General features: G+C 35.2%; 1 protein-coding gene across 1 annotated transcript; it reads right to left on the bottom strand.

Annotated features, from left to right (window-relative positions):
- LOC149807351 (protein PET100 homolog, mitochondrial-like) lies at positions 1-17,578 on the bottom strand. Its single transcript, XM_089965736.1, has 4 exons — positions 17,419-17,578; positions 8,187-8,273; positions 3,804-3,836; positions 1-1,054 (listed from the first exon to the last, which is right to left on the bottom strand). Exons 1-4 carry the CDS (start codon positions 17,446-17,448, stop codon positions 965-967), a joined length of 240 nt encoding a protein of 79 aa, XP_089821862.1. The 5' UTR covers positions 17,449-17,578; the 3' UTR covers positions 1-964.
- Positions 17,579-18,460: the final 882 nt, after the last annotated feature.

The following is an 18,460-nucleotide window of genomic DNA, read 5'->3' as shown; positions in this document are numbered from 1 at the left end:
CAGGATTGCAGTTTTTTTATTATCACATAATTAACATGTATGTATCAACATCCACTCTCAAGCCATTTACACCGTATAGCTATTTTGAATTGTCATGTGATCATATTGGCATATTCAAACTATTTTCATACAAAGAAATCCCTATCTTTAAATGCAATTTACAGCCTTATTAAACCGAACAAAAGTTTAATTAATCTTTTTTAGTGATATTCTGATTCAAACAGAAAAGGAATGCAAAGTAAAATTGCTGAAAATGGATCCTGTAGACCCCCCCCTTTAACTTTCAGTTGTAACTCTTCCTATCACCCTACTGCTGAGGGTAAAAACAACTCCTTTTTATCACATCTCTTCCAACACGATGAGCAAGCTGATCAATTAAAAATAACTGAATATGAAGATTTAGGAAAGACATGTATTATTCTGTTACACCATGTCAAGATGAGTGATGAAGATCTTGGAAACTCGTTAAGTAGTATTCTGTTACACATGTCATGATGAGAGATGAAGATCTTGGAAAGTCATAAGTAGTATTCTGTTGTATTCTGTTACACCATGTCATGATGAGAGACGAAGATCTTGGAAACTCGTTAAGTAGTATTCTGTTACACCATGTCATGATGAGAGACGAAGATCTTGGAAACTCGTTAAGTAGTATTCTGTTACACATGTCATGATGAGAGATGATCTTGGAAAGTCGTAAGTAGTATTCTGTTGTATTTTCTTACACCATGTCATGATGAGAGATGAAGATCTTGGAAACTCGTTAAGTAGTATTCTATTACACCATGTCATGATGAGAGATGAAGATCTTGGAAAGTTGTTAAGTAGTATTCTGTTACACAATGCCAAGATGGGTAATGTAGATGTTTTATTAGTAATATTATCAGCATTCTAATGATTCAGTTCTGAATGACTATCTCCAAGATCTGTAAATTATCCCATATGCCTTGTATTCTGCATTATTTTAGTTCTTGGCCACTTTTGCTAGTTCCTCTTCCCATTTTTCCTCTTTCTTCCTTTGGGCTCTTTCAATAGCTGCTTTGTAAATATCAATCTGAAATCATATATATATATATATATATATATATATATATATATATATATATATATATATATATATATATATATATGCATTGTGCTATTCAAAATGATTTTCCTAACTGTAGATGAGTTTCAATGAGTTAATACTTATGCAAAATTGTATCTTCTTGCTCCAATAAAACGTTTCTAAAAATTGAAAGTGTAAAAATACTGTTATCTGCTCTGTCTCAATATGCTAGTGAGTTGTGAATGAGTTTTCAAGTCTTTATTGACATTCATTATAACTTACCAACAGAAATAGAAGTCATTTTTTCTTCTTTTTTTTTTCTGTGCATTGTATGCAAATCAATTTATAAAATGGTGTTTCTTCTCCACTCTGATAGAAACAATGATATAATCAAAGTACCCAGAGTTATACATAACTCCTAGTGTATAATGTAAGTCTACTGCAGACAGTCCCAAACCCCCAAACACAAAATGTGCTGTTAGTTATGGGGTCAGTAGTGTCCAGCACACAGTATAAGAAGTTGCCACACTAACATGGCTTGCATCCCCAACCACCAAAGACTCAAAGTACCGACTTGGTGTTACATACTGATAAATGAAGTAATGTCACTGTGGTTGGCAAATGTGCAAATCAGTTAAGTTTTGGTCCACCCTTTGCAGGCAGCAAATGGGGTAAGACGTGGGTTAAAGGAAAAGGATAACTTGGAACTGGAAAACAATCTCTTCAGTGGCAGGATGTCACAAAAAATTTGACAATTTGCTTGACAAGTCGATTACTGGCCTAAAATGTTCTAAAATTACAAAAAGAAAATGTTTTATTATGAATGATTTCTACCAGATGAAGCTCCATCATTAGCAGCCTAGCAGGAATAATTTCTAAATCAGTAGGTAGCAATTTGTAAGGATAGCTATGACTGCCGAGTTCTGACTCTCCAGATTCCAATTAAGTTAAAATAGTTCAAATTTATAAGCCTTAATAACTGGGAAAAGGTTTATTGCAGAATTTTAATATGTTAACCAGAACCTTAAAAAATAAAAGAATTTAATCCTTGAAATGTCTAATTTTAGCATAAATTTACCATCGCATTACTGAAACAACTGAGGGAAAAAATCATTGGCAAATTGCAAATTCATTAATATTGTGACAATTAAATTAAAATAATCAGAGAGTAGTCAGAAACGTCAAATGACCAATAAATGACTACAAACAATTTTTCTTCTTTTGGGAAAGTTTACTTTACACATTTAGAGTGTTTAGTGTATCTCAAGTTTGCCACCCTGAATGTTTTTAGATCAATGAGAGACCACTCTAGAGTCTAGTCTTACTGGTTCTTCATCACCAGTATTAGCCAATAGGGGTTTTCATAAGATAACCTGGTGACAGTAATAACTTCCAGGAATTCTGGGCAACACAAAAAATAAAATAGATCATATTTCTAACTGATCAATATGATGACTCAATCATCAATCTTTGAATTTCAACCAATTCCCAACACAAGTATTTATCATCCAAATTTGAGCACTGTCGTAATGTACCATATTACTAGTAGCATTCTTAATTTATAGAAATATTACAGATATCATCCTTTTTAATTTTTAGAAATATTACAGATATCATCCTTCTTAACCTGCAGAATGATTAAAGATATCATTCTTCTTAATTTACAGAAAAATTACTGATGTTATCCTTAATTTACAGAAAAATTACCGATATCAGCCTTAATTTACAAAAAAATTACTGATATCATCCTTAACTTACAGAAAAATTACTGATATCATCCTTCTTAATTTACAGAAAAATTACTGATATCATCCTTCTTGATTTACAGAAAAATTACTTATATCATCCTTCTTAATTTACAGAAAAATTACAGATGTCATCCTTCTTAATTTACAGAAAAATTACTAATAGATATCATCCTTCTTAATTTACAGAAAAATTACTGATATCATCCTTCTTAATTTACATAAAAATTACTGATGTCATCCTTCTTAACTTACAGAAAAATTACTGATATCATCCTTCTTAATTTACAGAAAAATTACTGATATCATCCATCTTAATTTACAGAAAGATTGCAGGGGCCCCAGGTGGCAGGTGGTCTAGGGCATTTGACCTTACAGATCACTCACCTCTGTCCACATTGGTTTGAGTTTGAGTCTCAGCTGAGCCAAAATGGGTATGTGAAAAAGCTTGCCAGTAGCTTCCTGTGGGTCAGTGATTCTTCACAAGGTTTTACCAGGTTCTTCCTTCACCAAATACACTGACTACCATGCATGGCCTACCATGTGTTGACAAATGGTATTAAACCCACAAACAAATCAGAAGGATTACATATATCATCCTTCTTAATTTAAAGAAAGATTAAAGATATCAGCCACATTAAGTCACAAAAAGACTATAAATATATAAATTTACAGAAAGACTGCACATATACTTCATTAAAAAATTTCATAAAATGGAGCACTGAAGGTCTAAATGGTAAAGGGAATTAATATTTACTTAAGACTTGATCAGAAGACAGTTTTGAAATTCTGTTTTCTCTAAACCAAAATAACACATTTATTGATCACACTGTCCTATTGTTATCAGTAGCAAATTATAGCCTAAGAAACAAAAAAATTATGAAGCATAATAAAACATACAGCCTTATTCAGTTATTTTAATGAGCTTTATTTAAGTATTCACATTTTTATTGCACTTTTGGGAAAGCTGAAACACTGAGTATAATACACACTTAAAAGTATATACTTACAGCTTCTATATTAGGTGGTGGCATTATTTCTCTCTGAAATAAAAATAACACGTAACTTTGTAATTAGTTAAAACTGATTTTAAAAAATACCATGAATCATAATATATTGTGTCATTCAATACGGGTAAATTATTATAATACCTTTAACATTAAAGTTTTGTAATTTACTGACACCATTTTGTTTACCTATTATACTAATAAAGTAACTGCAACTGTGGCAACATTATCTAGCCACAGAAGATCTTCGGTAGTCACTCTTCTAAAATCATGCTGATCTTGTCTGCCCATCTCAACTGTGATTTCATCAGCATAGTGTTGATGCTTGGAATGCCCGTCCATGTGAGAACCTCAGTGTCTGAGACCCTTTCTTGTCATCTTATCCTGATCGGTTTCCTCAGGCAGCCCATATGAAAACGGTTCAGATTCTTGGCAATCATGTCTGTACACTGTCCAGGTTTCATAAGCATACACCTGGATTGGCAACACAGTGTCTTTGTAGACCTTAAGTTTTGCTTGAAGACTGACCCTCAGTGCTCCCAAAAATGTGCACGTAGTCTACCAAATGTCGCACTTGCTTTAGCAAGTCCTGGCATTGGTTTCTTCATCAATGTAAACTGCATATGAAAATGTATTGCTGAGGTAGGTGAGCTTATCCACTTACCCACTGCCAAGAGGGTTTGGCCATTTAGTGTGATGGTGGGTTCTGTTAGGTTTTACTGATGCAGATTGGTGCATCACTTCTGTCTTGTTGATACTGATTGTGAGACTGAAATTGTCACAAACCGAATTGATATAGTCCATATGTATATTGTATGTCAGACTCAGATTTGGCATCCCTTTTTACACAGGTAAATTATGTAAGATTGATATTAAAATTGGTAAATATTATTGCAGTTTTATGCTTAGCCTTCTATTTCTGAATGGTGTATGTATTTATATCAACACTTTTCAATAATTTAGGCATTGTTTTAATGTGGAGAAAGATGCTTTTTCCCATCTTTTTGAGTCAGACCTCTTAGAATTTACGAGACAAAGAATCAAATTTTGTGTGACTTTTCAACTGGTCTGGTAATGTTACAGTTGATGCAGGTCACCATTATTTTGTAGAAAGCTGTATTGATACACTGTCATGCCAAAGGGAAGATGCAAGCAGATATTTCTGTAAATATGTAATTATTTTTCACACAAAAAATCTTGCCAATTTAGAAACAAAATGAGTAGTTTAAGCATCTAATCTGATTCCAACCAACTTTCAACAATGCATGCTATTGTATTCTATTTATAAGGAAGATAATGTCACAACAACAGACAATTGGTAGAAATATAGATAGGGTAATGTATGCTCTTTGAGCCAATCAGCAATCTTCCTTTGTATGGTACTTGCATTTAGTTCTCTAGAACAGATGTCTGCCTAGTGCTGTCAAAATTTTTGTAAACATATACTGGGTACACTCAATCATATTGATTGTTTACCCAAGTACCTGATCAAAAGGAAAATGTATTAATGTGTACAAAACTGAACAAGCAGCATGTGAAATCTATTACGGGTTTCAACTAAACACATGACAACTATGCAGCAAGATCAAATAACTACAATCTGTTACTTACCACTGAGCAAGTATCACATTTGCTGCTCAATCAAATGGTTGGCACATGAAAAACAAGCAAAGGCATTAAGGTCAAACATTCACTGGAAGAGGCAAGACTCTACTTGGCACTGAACAAGTACATGTATTAAATTCACAGCTCAATCAAAAGGATTTTCAATTTTAAAAGGAAGTGAATGCTGCCTTTACAAGCCAGAAGCTTATAGTTACGTGCACTTGAAGAGAACTTGGGAAATATCACTTCAGAATTAAACCTAACTCATGGAAAGGAAAATGCAACCTAAATCAAAATTTTTATTGCATCAAAGTAGTTATACAGCAAAACACAAATATTAATACAAATACAGGTTGTTAGGACTTGCACGAAAATGGAAGTAATATACTTGCTAGTAGTAAACACCAACAGTAAACAACATTGATGGACACTTCACTTTGCATTGAGTTGCATTTAATTTATCGCAATCACTTTCAAATTATTAGAATCCAGATAACTATATACAAGTACTGTGTAATGAAAACCATCATGAAACGGATAAACACTATGCATACCATATATACAATTCTGAATGGGAATAGAGGCATGAAAACATAACATTATTTGAATTCAATGTATTTTACTGCACTGCAGACATCATGAGTTTTCAACATTACTCTCAAATTTATAAACCAAAATTGCATGTCATGCTTATAAGATGATCCCTACTCTGCATGAATAAATTTTAGTAAAGAAAGGGTCAACTTATAGGATAAACAGGTTCCCAATGGCTCATTTTATTACCCAGGTACCTGTGTACCTACTGACAGGCCTTGGGCTGACCACAATGGCTCATTTTATTACCCAGGTACATGTATACCCAATGGCAGGCCTAGGGCTGACCAAAATGGATCATTTTATTACCCAGGTACATGTGTACCCAATGGCAGGCCTAGGGCTGACCACAATGGATCATTTTATTACCCAGGTACATGTGTACCCAATGGCAGGCCTAGGGCTGACCACAATGGATCATTTTATTACCCAGGTATATGTGTACCCAATGGCAGGCCTAGGGCTGACCACAATGGATCATTTTATTACTCAGGTACATGTGTACCCAATGGCAGGCCTAGGGCTGACCACAATGGATCATTAAGCATGAAAGCTGCTGAAAATTGAGGCAGATGGAATTATCTGAAATGCAAATTATTGGCATTTGTCATGTGAAAAGTAATTACTTACTTACTTAAATATATGCTGTTGTCTTCACTTTGGCATGACATTTAAGTCACACAGTCTTCAAAGTACTGATGATCTGGTGAAATCATAACAATGTCTGACCAGACAAAAACTACTAAAAATTGGACATTATCTCTTAGCTTCTCCCATATGGAATTCATAAAGATGTGTGATAGCTCACTGAAAGAAAACTTACGACACCTAGAATAATGAAAGTTTTCACTATAAATGTGAAGACCACTAAGGAATGAAGGGTGTTATGTGTAACTGCAATTTTTCAAGTTACAGACCTTGTTATCTTATTAAGGAGCATGAATGACACATTCTTTTTGTCTGTCATGCAGCTTACTACATGTATGACATACTCATTTTCTGTCACGCAGCTTACTACATGTATGACACACTCTTTATCTGTCATGCAGCTTACTACATGTATGGCATACTCTTTTTCTGTCAGGCAGTTTACTACATGTATGACATACTCATTTTCTGTCACGCAACTTACTACAGGTATGTCATACTCTTTTTCTGTCATGCAGCTTACTACATGTATGACATACTCATTTTCTGTCACGCAACTTAATATATGTAAAGCTTATTCTTTTTTTGTCAGAGAGTTTAATATATGTAAAGCTTATTCTTTTTCTGTCAGGCAGTTTACTACAAGTATGACATTCTTTTTCTGTCATGCAGTTTAATATATGTAAAGCTTATTCTTTTTCTGTCAGGCAGTTTAATATATGTAAAGCTTATTCTTTTTCTGTCAGGCAGTTTACTACATGTATGACATACTCTTTTCCTGTCATGCAGCTTAATATATGTAAAGCTTATTCTTTTTCTGTCAGGCAGTTTAATATATGTAAAGCTTATTCTTTTTCTGTCAGGCAGTTTACTACATGTATGACATACTCTTTATCTGTCATGCAGCTTAATATATGTAAAGCTTATTCTTTTTCTGTCAGGCAGTTTAATATATGTAAAGCTTATTCTTTTTCTGTCAGGCAGTTTACTACATGTATGACATACTCTTTTTCTGTCATGCAGCTTAATATATGTAAAGCTTATTCTTTTTCTGTCAGGCAGTTTAATATATGTAAAGCTTATTCTTTTTCTGTCAGGCAGTTTAATATATGTAAAGCTTATTCTTTTTCTGTCAGGCAGTTTACTACATGTATGACATACTCTTTTCCTGTCATGCAGCTTAATATATGTAAAGCTTATTCTTTTTCTGTCAGGCAGTTTAATAAATGTAAAGCTTATTCTTTTTCTGTCAGGCAGTTTACTACATGTATGACATATTCTTTTTCTGTCATGCAGCTTACTAAAGGTATTGTCTGCGTAGGTTCGAGTCTCGGGCTCAGCCAATGTTGGTACGTGAAAAAGCTTGCCAATAGCTTCTCGTGGGTCGGTGGTTCTTTCCAGGTTCTTCCTCCACCATTTATACTGGCTGCCATGCATAGCTTATCTTGTGGTGAAAAATGGCATTAAACTCTACAACAACAACAACAACAGGTACAATATACTCTTTTTCTATCATTCTGCTTCCTAAATATGACATACTCTTTTTTTGTTCACTTGCTTCTCAAAATACTCTGGTCTGTTGAAGAAGTAGAAAAGTCCTACTGGAAATGTCATGTACATTGCCATCTGAAACAAAATGTAAAGAAATTTAAAAGCACAACAAATCCAGAAATTATAAGGCAGAATCAGTTAAAATAACTTTGAATTTCCAACTATTTTAAACTGCAAAGTAATAGCATTATACATTATTTTTTTCAATGTTTAAAATATGAAGAAATGTCATTGGTCTAAATACTAAGAAATGGCACTTTGTTACAAAACCCCTGAAAAAGATAAAAATGCAATATATCCATCAATTTTTTACCTTTACTTTTGAAATATCTTAAATAATGGTAACCAACAATTTCATATGCTGCTAAAAGACATGTTCTGTCACATAAATTCATGACCAATTCTTCTTACATGAACAATAACAATAGGTAGTAATTTAATGTTCATACAATGGAGTTCATAATTTTTTTTTTTTGCCTAAAAATAACATGGTGCTGTATCTATGCAAAAAACACTACTGTCTCAAGTAATTGATTCTTTTTAGTATCATATAAGTTACTTCCCTTTCTATCAAGGAATTACCTATCCACAGTATGTACTGCAATTTACAATACAAGCTGCCTAACAGCCAAATGCATGTGCAGTTGGCCATGAAATCAGAGCCAGTAGGATGCTTTTCACTCAAACTTCTTCCAATGATGTTGGTCAAATATTTTCAGTAAAAAACTTTCAAGGTTTCTCTATTTTTTTCATCTCATCCAAATATGATGGCACATCAGCACTGTTTGTTAGTTAGTTAATTAAAGAGGCTTGCACACAGATGTGCATGTGCCTTGAGTTTATTCCTGCACCGAAGGATGGAAACTGTGCTTCATCCCTCAGGCTTTTATGTCCTCAAACAGTACTGTTAATTTAGCTGTCAGCTAGCGAAACATGTTTCATGCTAGCTGAATGGAAGGCTGACACAAGTGGGAATAGACCCAGCACACACTTACGTATAATATTTCTGTTTAACTTGATTGGATGAGTGGGAATGGTACTTTCACTCACTCTTATGATGTGTGTTATGTTGGGACATAAATATGCGTGCATTGCACATTTTGATTGGTGTCCAGCCGGGGCAATGGAGGAAAAATGCAGGGAAAGGCTGCTATCTGTCCGCTGGATCCAGGTTGGTGTCGGAAGATAATTCTGAATTTTCTAATTGCTCTTATTATCGACAAAAGACTAACATACAGTATTCTGTGCTGCTTATTAACTGTTAGTTTAGAGTGAGTAAGAGAAAAGAGAAGAGAAGCAAAGCAAAAAATATATTAAAAAACTAAAAAAAATTGGTACTGATCATCTATACATTTGGGCAGCTCATGGCACCGAGGTGGGTGATAGATGTGAGTGTATCATCAGCCCGCTCACTGGTGGTACTTGCCCCTATTCGGGTTGTAAACCGTATGCTACTCCTGCCCCCACTTTCCCACCCAGCCACACTAAGAGGGGTGTCCGCTAGTGTACAGTCTAATGATGTATGGATGTTTATTAATTTGCCCTATTTCTAAAATTATACCTTAGAATATATTGCATAAATTATTTTTAATAATTAAAGGGATATTTGGTGATTAAGTGGGGTTTTAGTTTATTTGAGGTTTGTTAAATCCTATTTTTGAGCCCTGTTGTTTCTAGGTATTTTATTAGAAGAGAAGCAAAGCAAAAAATATATTAAAAAACTAAAAAAAATTGGTACTGATCATCTATACATTTGGGCAGCTCATGGCACCGAGGTGGGTGATAGGTGTGAGTGTATCATCAGCCCGCTCACTGGTGGTACTTGCCCCTATTCGGGTTGTAAACCGTATGCTACTCCTGCCCCCACTTTCCCACCCAGCCACACTAAGAGGGGTGTCCGCTAGTGTACAGTCTAATGATATATGGATGTTTATTAATTTGCCCTATTTCTAAAATTATACCTTAGAATATATTGCATAAATTATTTTTAATAATTAAAGGGATATTTGGTGATTAAGTGGGGTTTTAGTTTATTTGAGGTTTGTTAAATCCTATTTTTGAGCCCTGTTGTTTCTAGGTATTTTATTATGTTAAGATTTGTTAGTTGTTTGTTAGGATTTGTTGGGTATAGGAAGTCTGGATATTTATAGGGGGATCCAATTTCTTTTGGACCTCAATGAGTCTGAAAGTTGTTTCTTGCTATCTGGAGTTTAGTGCAAACACTGAATAAACGATCTAGGTCTTCTACAGTGTGACAATTGTAGCAGTTTATGTTTGCTGGTTTTGGACTTAAGTATTTACCAAAACTTCCTGATAATCTTGTTTTTCATTAAGTGGTTAATGATTTTTTGGTCTACACTTTTACCCTTGGGTGGTTTGATGGATTGATCTATTGTCTTTAGGATTGAGTGCAGTTTCCTACCTTTGGGGTGGAATTCCAATGTTTCTGCCATTTCTGGTTAATACAGGCTTTTACAAAGCATTGTGCTTCTGCAGAGCTATATCTGAGTGTGGCTGGATTGGGGTCTCCTAATTTAACTTTAGTGAATTTGTCTGCTTGTTCATTGCTAGGGATTCCTATACGAGATGGTACCCACCTAAACTCTTACTATTTGGTTCCTTGTGGATAATTCTTTGAGCATATGGTAGGACCTGGCAAGAAAGAGCTCTCTTGATCTAGTGTTGCGATTTTTGAGTTTATTACACATAGAAAGTCGCTAATAATGACAGCTTTTGGGATGTTACTGTCACTGATCCATCTGAGTGATTCATTGATTGCCCAGAATTCTGTTGTGAAATTAGAGCAATGGTCTGTTAGTCTGGTCCCTATTTGTATGTTATATTCAGGGATAACTACTGCAGCTGCAGTTCTTGGTGGTTCAGTTGTTTTGGATCTGTCGATGTAGATTTTGTGAATCCAGGGTAGGTGGTTTGTATGTCATTTATGATAAGTATTTTTAGTTTGTTTTCTTGTTCCAGTTTGTTTCCTTATTCGGTGGCCTTGGTGTTTGTCCTTGGGTTAGTTTGCAACCAAGGGGCTTGGTCAGGTGGTTTGGTGTATTCTTCCTGTTGCTCAAGGATTGGGAGATTTTCCCTTAGCTCTAGGACTAGTTTGCCGCCAGGTATATTTGGAACTAGTTTTGGTTTGAAAGTAACATTGCATCTGCTTATGGCTATTTAATGAGGGGTGTATTTGGATGGTTGGCTAATAGGATTCACTATCATATGAGCATTTCTTGTCTTCTCAGATTTAGCAGCATTTCCCCAGTGACAACCTAAAGCTCATCTAGTGAGATAGAGAGAAGTGCGCCAGTGCACATGATTAGTGCTTTCCTTTGAAGAGTTTAAAGTTTATGTAAGAGTGGTTGTTTTGCCAAGTTGTAAATTTGACAACCATAGTCCAATTTGCATCTTACAAATGATTTATGGATTGTTAGCAATGTTTCCTGATTGGATCCCCATGTTGTTCCTATAAGATTTCTTAATAAGTTTATATCCTTGCTGCAATTTTGTCTAAGTTGGTCTATGTGGTTGTTCCATGTTAACTGGTTGTCAAAAAACATACCTAGGAACCTTGCCACCTGTACATATTTAATTAAATGATCCTGAATATATAGGTTTGGGTACTCTAATTTCTAGTTTCAACTGAGGGAGAAGATGATGGCTACTGTCTTTTCATGTCAGTTTTTAAACCCCCATTTTTATGCCTATGTCCTATGTGACCTAAGCTTTGTTGGATTTCTTTAATAACTGGTTTGCTGGCTGGGTTACCCACGTTAGGTTAACTTTAGTGGTGGCTATGTTATGGTCTAGGTCATTAATCATAAGATTGAAGAGCGTAGGGCTGAGTACACTCCCTTGGGGGTACCATTGTCAAGTGAAAGTTCTTCGGAGTGGGTGTTGCCTACTCGTTATAATCCTGCAACCTGTTAGAAAGTTTTTAATCCAGTTAAATAATCGCCTAGTAATTCCGAAGTGGTTTAGTTTTGCAATCAATCCTTAAGTCCAGAACAGGTCAAAAGCCTTTTCTAGATCAATGAAAACTGCTATGAGGTTTCTTTCTGTTTTTCTCATAGAGCTGAATGCTGTTTTTATATCTGCTTCTGGTAAGAATAATTGATGGATGGTGGAGCGCTTGTTTCGAAAGCCACATTGGTTTTCAGATAACAGGTTGTTGTTTTCAAGGTGATGTTTTAATCTGTTCAAGATTATGGTTTCCATTAGTTTACAGATGTTATTGGTAACTTAGGGAGATGGGTCTATATGAATTTATATTATTTTGGTCTTTGCCCAGTTTAGGGATGGGAACAACTATGGCTTGTTTCCAGCTATTAGGTAGTTGACCATTGTTCCAAATTGTGTTTAATAGCTTAATAATGGCTGTTTGTCCAAACCTTGAAGGCCTTTATGCCAGTGTACTTTCTGTCACAAATGGTCAAATCCTGTTGAGTGGCTTCTTTGCAATAAAGTTGTTCAAATATTTTTCTATTTATTAGTAACGATGGCCGTATTTAGTAGCAGATTGGTATTACTTGCAAAAATGTTCAAGTTCTTTACACCACAAGCCTTTCTGTCAAATTTGGTTCGATAATGTTGAATGCACTTGAATCCTGAGTCTTTTCAAGGTTTCTTCTTTTTCTATCATCAACAGTCATATCCAAGGCATAGTGGCTTCATTTGAACAAATCTGAAAGTTCTTAATGCAATAATGTTTTTTGTTAAATTTGGTTGACAAGATCTGAAAGCTTGTTAAGCCAAGATGTTTCTATCAAACTTCTGTTGACTAGTTTTTGAGAATTTGTTTAAATGTTTTGCTACTTTATGTAAAAAGCAGCCTTACTTGATGGCAAAATGACTTCATTTGTAAAACTTGAAGTTCTAAGATGGTCTGTCATATCTGTCAAATTCTGTTCTGTGGTTTTTGCAACAAAGTTGTTAAATGGTTTTAAAAATTTGTGTCTTAAAAGGTAGCCATATTTGATGTAAGAATGGCATCATCCACGAGATGGTCAAGCCAGCATGCCTTCTTTCAAATTCTGCTGATATGTTTTTCAAAATAAGTTTAAAAAAGCCTTTTAAGGCTTTTATTTTTTTAACAGTGCTGCCATATCTGATGGTGCACTGGCCTCTCATGCACAAAATTTTAAGCTCTTCCAACATGGATACTTCCAAATTTCAGCAAATCTGTTTTTCTGATAAAGTCATTTAAAAGGTTTTTCCATTTTTTGTAATAGTGGCTACATTGGAAAACAGATTAGCATAAAATGAAAAAAAAATAAGAAAGGCTTTGACACCAGAATGCAAAATTACACACAAATTTAAAACATAATTTTTGAAAAGTTGAAAACAAAAACTGCAAACAAATTTTAGACAACACATGAAGGATTATGCATGAAGCACAATGAACAAAGGAACATACTATAAGATCTTAAAGACAGGTGAACTATACAAGTGATCCAAGTGGACTTAATATTGCTCACCTGATAAACAAGTGCCTACTGGTAATAGCCAAATGCAAGAGCAGGTAACCAAGAAATCTGCATCAGAATGCTTTCTACAAATTCTGTGTATTATACTGCATATCTTGTGGAAGCAACTGTTTCTTGGTTGCTATACTTTTTCTATCTTCATCCATATCTGATGGAACATCAGCAACATTTGGTCAATATTGAAAGGCCCCTATGCCAAAGATGGTTGAATTCTGTTAAGCAGTTGTTTTCTTTTTTAAAAATAAAGTCTGCAAATGTTTTCCTTTTTTTAGTAGCTAACTAAAAGCAGACATGTCTGGTGGTCTCTGTAAATCTAAAAGACCTTCAAGCTGTCAAATTTGATCAAATCATGTTAAGTCATTAAAGAGTCTTTTTTTATTTTTTAATAACAGCAGCCAAATTGATTACAGAGTGACATCATGTGTAAAAACCTAAAAGTCCTTTGTGCCAGAATGCTTTCTGTAAAATTTGGTTCAATTCTGCTGAGCAGTTTTTCAGGCTATTACAAAGATTGATTTTTATTTTTAATAGTGATATAGTGCTCCCTCATTATAAAGCAGTCTGACTATAAGACGTTATACTCTAAGGCTCAAATGTACTGTATTATAATCAGCGAATACTGTATCGTGTACTTCATTATAATAATAATAATAATAATAATGAGGACTTTGTATAGCGCCTAATCTTTAGAAGCTCTAAGTGCTTTACCACATTAGACAACACCTATGAGATAAAATACATATAATGATATGATTACAAAAACAAACACCATGAAATTAGAAAACATTAAAAAAAAAACATGCTGAGAATATTTAAGATAGGAAACATTATTAGGTCTTTAAGTTTGTTCTTGCAGTCGAAATAAGTTAGTTTTGAGAGCCCTCTTGAATGTGATCACTGTGTCTTTGTGTCTAAGTTCAGTGGGCAATTCATTTCACGTTGCTGGGCCTTGGTATGCCAAAGAACGCTGTCCATATGACTTTGTTTTCATAGTGGGAATAATGAGTATACGATTGTCAGAAGAGGAGCATAAGTATATTGCTGGTGTGTACACATGGGTGAGGTCGAATAGGTATGTTGGACTAGAGTCTGACAGTAAAACGTAGCACAGAGAACAAATTTTGTGTTTGATTCTGGATCATATGGATAGCCAGTGTAGGGTACAGAGCAACGGGGAGGTGTGCTCTGATCGTGGTACTCTAAGTATGATCCGAGCAGCTGTGTTTTGAACTTTTTGAAGTTTCTGGAGCAGACATTGAGATGAACCAGACAGAATTGAGTTACAATAGTCCAGTCTTGAAAGTACTAATGAACACACAAGTGTTTTAGTGGCATCAACTGAAAGATATTTGCGAATTGAGCTGATGCGTCTCAGCTCAAGATATGCAGCCTTGCATATGTTCATGGCATGTTGGTGCAATGTGAGAGTACTGTCCAGAGTAACACCTAGGTTTCCTACAGATTGTGTGAATTTAATGTTGGTGTTGCTGATATTTATTGTTTGAGATAAAGGATGTGAATGAAAAAGACTTTGTGTTGTGATCAGAATGGCCTCAGTTTTAATGTGTTGTGATCAGAATGGCCTCAGTTTTATCATCATTCATCTACAGATTGTTACATGTCATGATGAATGATGATAAAACTGAGGCCATTCTGATCACAACACAAAGTCTTTTTCATTCACATCCTTTACCTCAAACAATAAATATCAGCAACACCAACATTAAATTCACACAATCAGTAGGAAACCTAGGTGTTACTCTGGACAGTACTCTCACATTGCACTAACATGACATAAACATGTGCAAGGCTGCATATCCTGAGCTGAGACGCATCAGCTCAATTCTCAAATATCTTTCAGTTGATGCCACTAAAACACTTGTGTGTTCATTAGTACTTTCAAGACTGGACTATTGTAACTCAAATTTGGCCGGATTCATCTCAATATCTGCTCTTGAAACTTCAAAAAGTTCAAAACACAGACGCTCGGATCATACTTAGAGTACCACGATCAGAGCACACCTCCCCGTTGCTCTGTACCCTACACTGGCTATCCATATGATCTAGAATCAAACACAAAATTTGTTCTCTGTGCTACGTTTCACTGTCGGACTCTAGTCCAACATACCTATTCGACCTCACCCATGTGTACACACCAGCAAGATATTTACTCTCCACTAATGACAATCGTATACTCATTCCTCCCACTATAAAAACAAAGTCTTATGGACAGCGTTCTTTTGCATACCAGGGCCCAGTAACGTGGAATGAATTGCCGACTGAACCTAGACATAAAGGCACAGTGATCACATTTAAGAGGGCTCTCAAAACTCACTTATTTCGACTGCACGAACAAACTTAAAGACCTAATAATGTTTCCTGCCTTAAATATTCTCAGCATGGTTTTTTTTGTTTTTTTTAATGTTTTCTAATTTCATGGTGTTTGTTTTTGTAATCATATCATTATATGTTTTTTATCTTATAGGTGTTGTCTAATGTTGTAAAGCTCTTAGAGCTTCTAAAGATTAGGTGATATACAAAGTCCTCATTATTATTATTATTATGATTCAAACTCAATTTTCAACCACAACAACACATGATCCAGTGTTTACAGAAATGAGGTATTGTTGTGCAGAACCCGGGAAAAACCCAGAAAGAACCACCAACTGTAACGGAGAGTGCTTTAGACCACTCGGCCACTCGGGGCCCCAATATCTTGTACACTTTATGAATATCACTTTTCTTAAGTAATGTACGATTCTTCTTTCTAGATACAAAATGGATTTTTGACCCAAAATAGCATGTGATCAAATGTTTACAGAAATGATGTATCGTTGCACAGAATTACCCGATGTGCAGAATAGGCCGACATGGCGGTACACTCATAGTTGTAAATTCTGAGTAACTAAAGCTGCAAACTTTTTTGAGAACTCTTTTTTTTTGCAGACAATAAAATATGTTGTTTGCACTTACTATGAGCAAACACCATGAAAAGGAGTATACTTTATTAGCTAATTTGTTGTTTTTTTTTCTGATGCTTTGACCATAACAAAAATACCATATTTATTAACCTGAGATGAAATTTTAAATTTGGCCTGTTATCCTTACAAAATGATCAATTAATCCACACATCCACCCACTCAGTAAGTGGTTGAAGTAGGACTGGCAGGTCTTTGAATTTGCTGCCCAGTTATCTGCATGCGTGCGGAGGACTCCTGCATTAGTGATTTTTAGCGTCCCAGATCAAACATTTGAGTCCAAATACGCGTAATTAGGCGTTTCTGAGACCTCTGTATACTAGTCATACAACGTAAGTCACATCACCCGATATTTTTGTTCTGGTGGTGATGGATCTTACGGCCTAACTAACGGCGCTGTGTTGCGTGTTTTGATGTCGACGAACAGTCGACAAGCAATAAAACAAAAACATTGTAGGACTAACCTGGGTCATAAGTAGATTAACTGATCTGGGTTGTATTGGAGAACAGCTTTTTGTGGTGCAAGCAAAAGCCTTGTAAAAACTTGTTTGTCAACAGAAAATCATTTCACGTAATATTTGTGCACCTTAGTTGCTGTCCAGATGTCAACTTTCTAAAATAAAATGCATATCTAGAAAAAGTAAACTTCACCACTAAACAACCTATCCTCGAAAATACGTATTTCCAAGGGACTGTCGCTACTCCAATATTGACCTATATCAATCAACTGAAAATTACAGAAATACATTTTACCTTCACTACTTCTAGATGCCATGTCCCCATTTTAGCATGTACCACTTCCCTTGAGAAAGAAATTTGTTAGCTTAAATATCGTCTTGCCCTTCGCCTTGTTCTTGGGGCCTAACCTACTGCTTCGGAGTGCCATACGCAACACAAGGGAGGCGATTCTTACTTCTTCAACCGGTAACGTCTAATGTATTATTTTCAGTGAACGTAAGCAGCAAGGAGGGTGAACATACCACTTTTTTGAAGGGTCTAAAGCAGCAAGGAGGGTGAACATACCACTTTTTTGAAGGGTCTAAAATTGAAATAAACCCTTGTAAAAGAAAGGCGGTTAAATAACGTAAATAACGCTAAAATCAAGATATTCTAATCACCAGTGGAGGCTTCTCTAATTGGGTTATAGTCTGACTATACATTCCCGTTTGTTTCTACCCCCTACCGATTTCAGTAAAGAAAACTTTTAATGCGATTTTTAAAAAAGGACACAGAACTAAGTCAATTGAATCATTGATTTATAATTTCTAACCGACTGTGATCAGAATTAAAAAAATTCTGGCATCCCATATACTTTCATATTTAACGGACTTTCCATACTAACACGGCGCCATATTGCGTACACTATGGCTTAGTTTATTTCCATCAGACAACATAATGACGCAATGTATCCTATTCGGTAACTGCCGGCTAATTCCGTAAATTACCATTACGTTAAAAGTTTGGAATTATATCCCTTTGCATACACGAACATACAAATTAAACCGCTTGTTAAATCCACGTGAAATGCAAATTTATTGTTATCATTCGTTTCCTTTGCTTGATTCGACACAGTCCATATCGGAAGCAGACGACATATGAATGTACATTATAATCACGCAAATACCCCTTTGCTGGAAATGAACTTGTCCAGGAACTGGAAATGGATCTCGGGCATGTCCGTCTATTATATTGAAAACTTCCGTTAAGCGTGAAGCGCGCAGAAGACCACGGTGTTAGGGTCACTCTACTCAAAGTCAGTTAGAAGTTTTACATCAATGAATGAAATGACTAAGTT

Source organism: Sinohyriopsis cumingii, chromosome 1 (genome assembly GCF_028554795.1).
Source record: "Sinohyriopsis cumingii isolate HCF-2022 chromosome 1, ASM2855479v2, whole genome shotgun sequence".
Taxonomy (NCBI): domain Eukaryota; kingdom Metazoa; phylum Mollusca; class Bivalvia; order Unionida; family Unionidae; genus Sinohyriopsis; species Sinohyriopsis cumingii.
The sequence above is the reverse complement of the archived record's forward strand: the minus strand, read 5'-3'. Positions and strand labels throughout refer to the sequence as shown.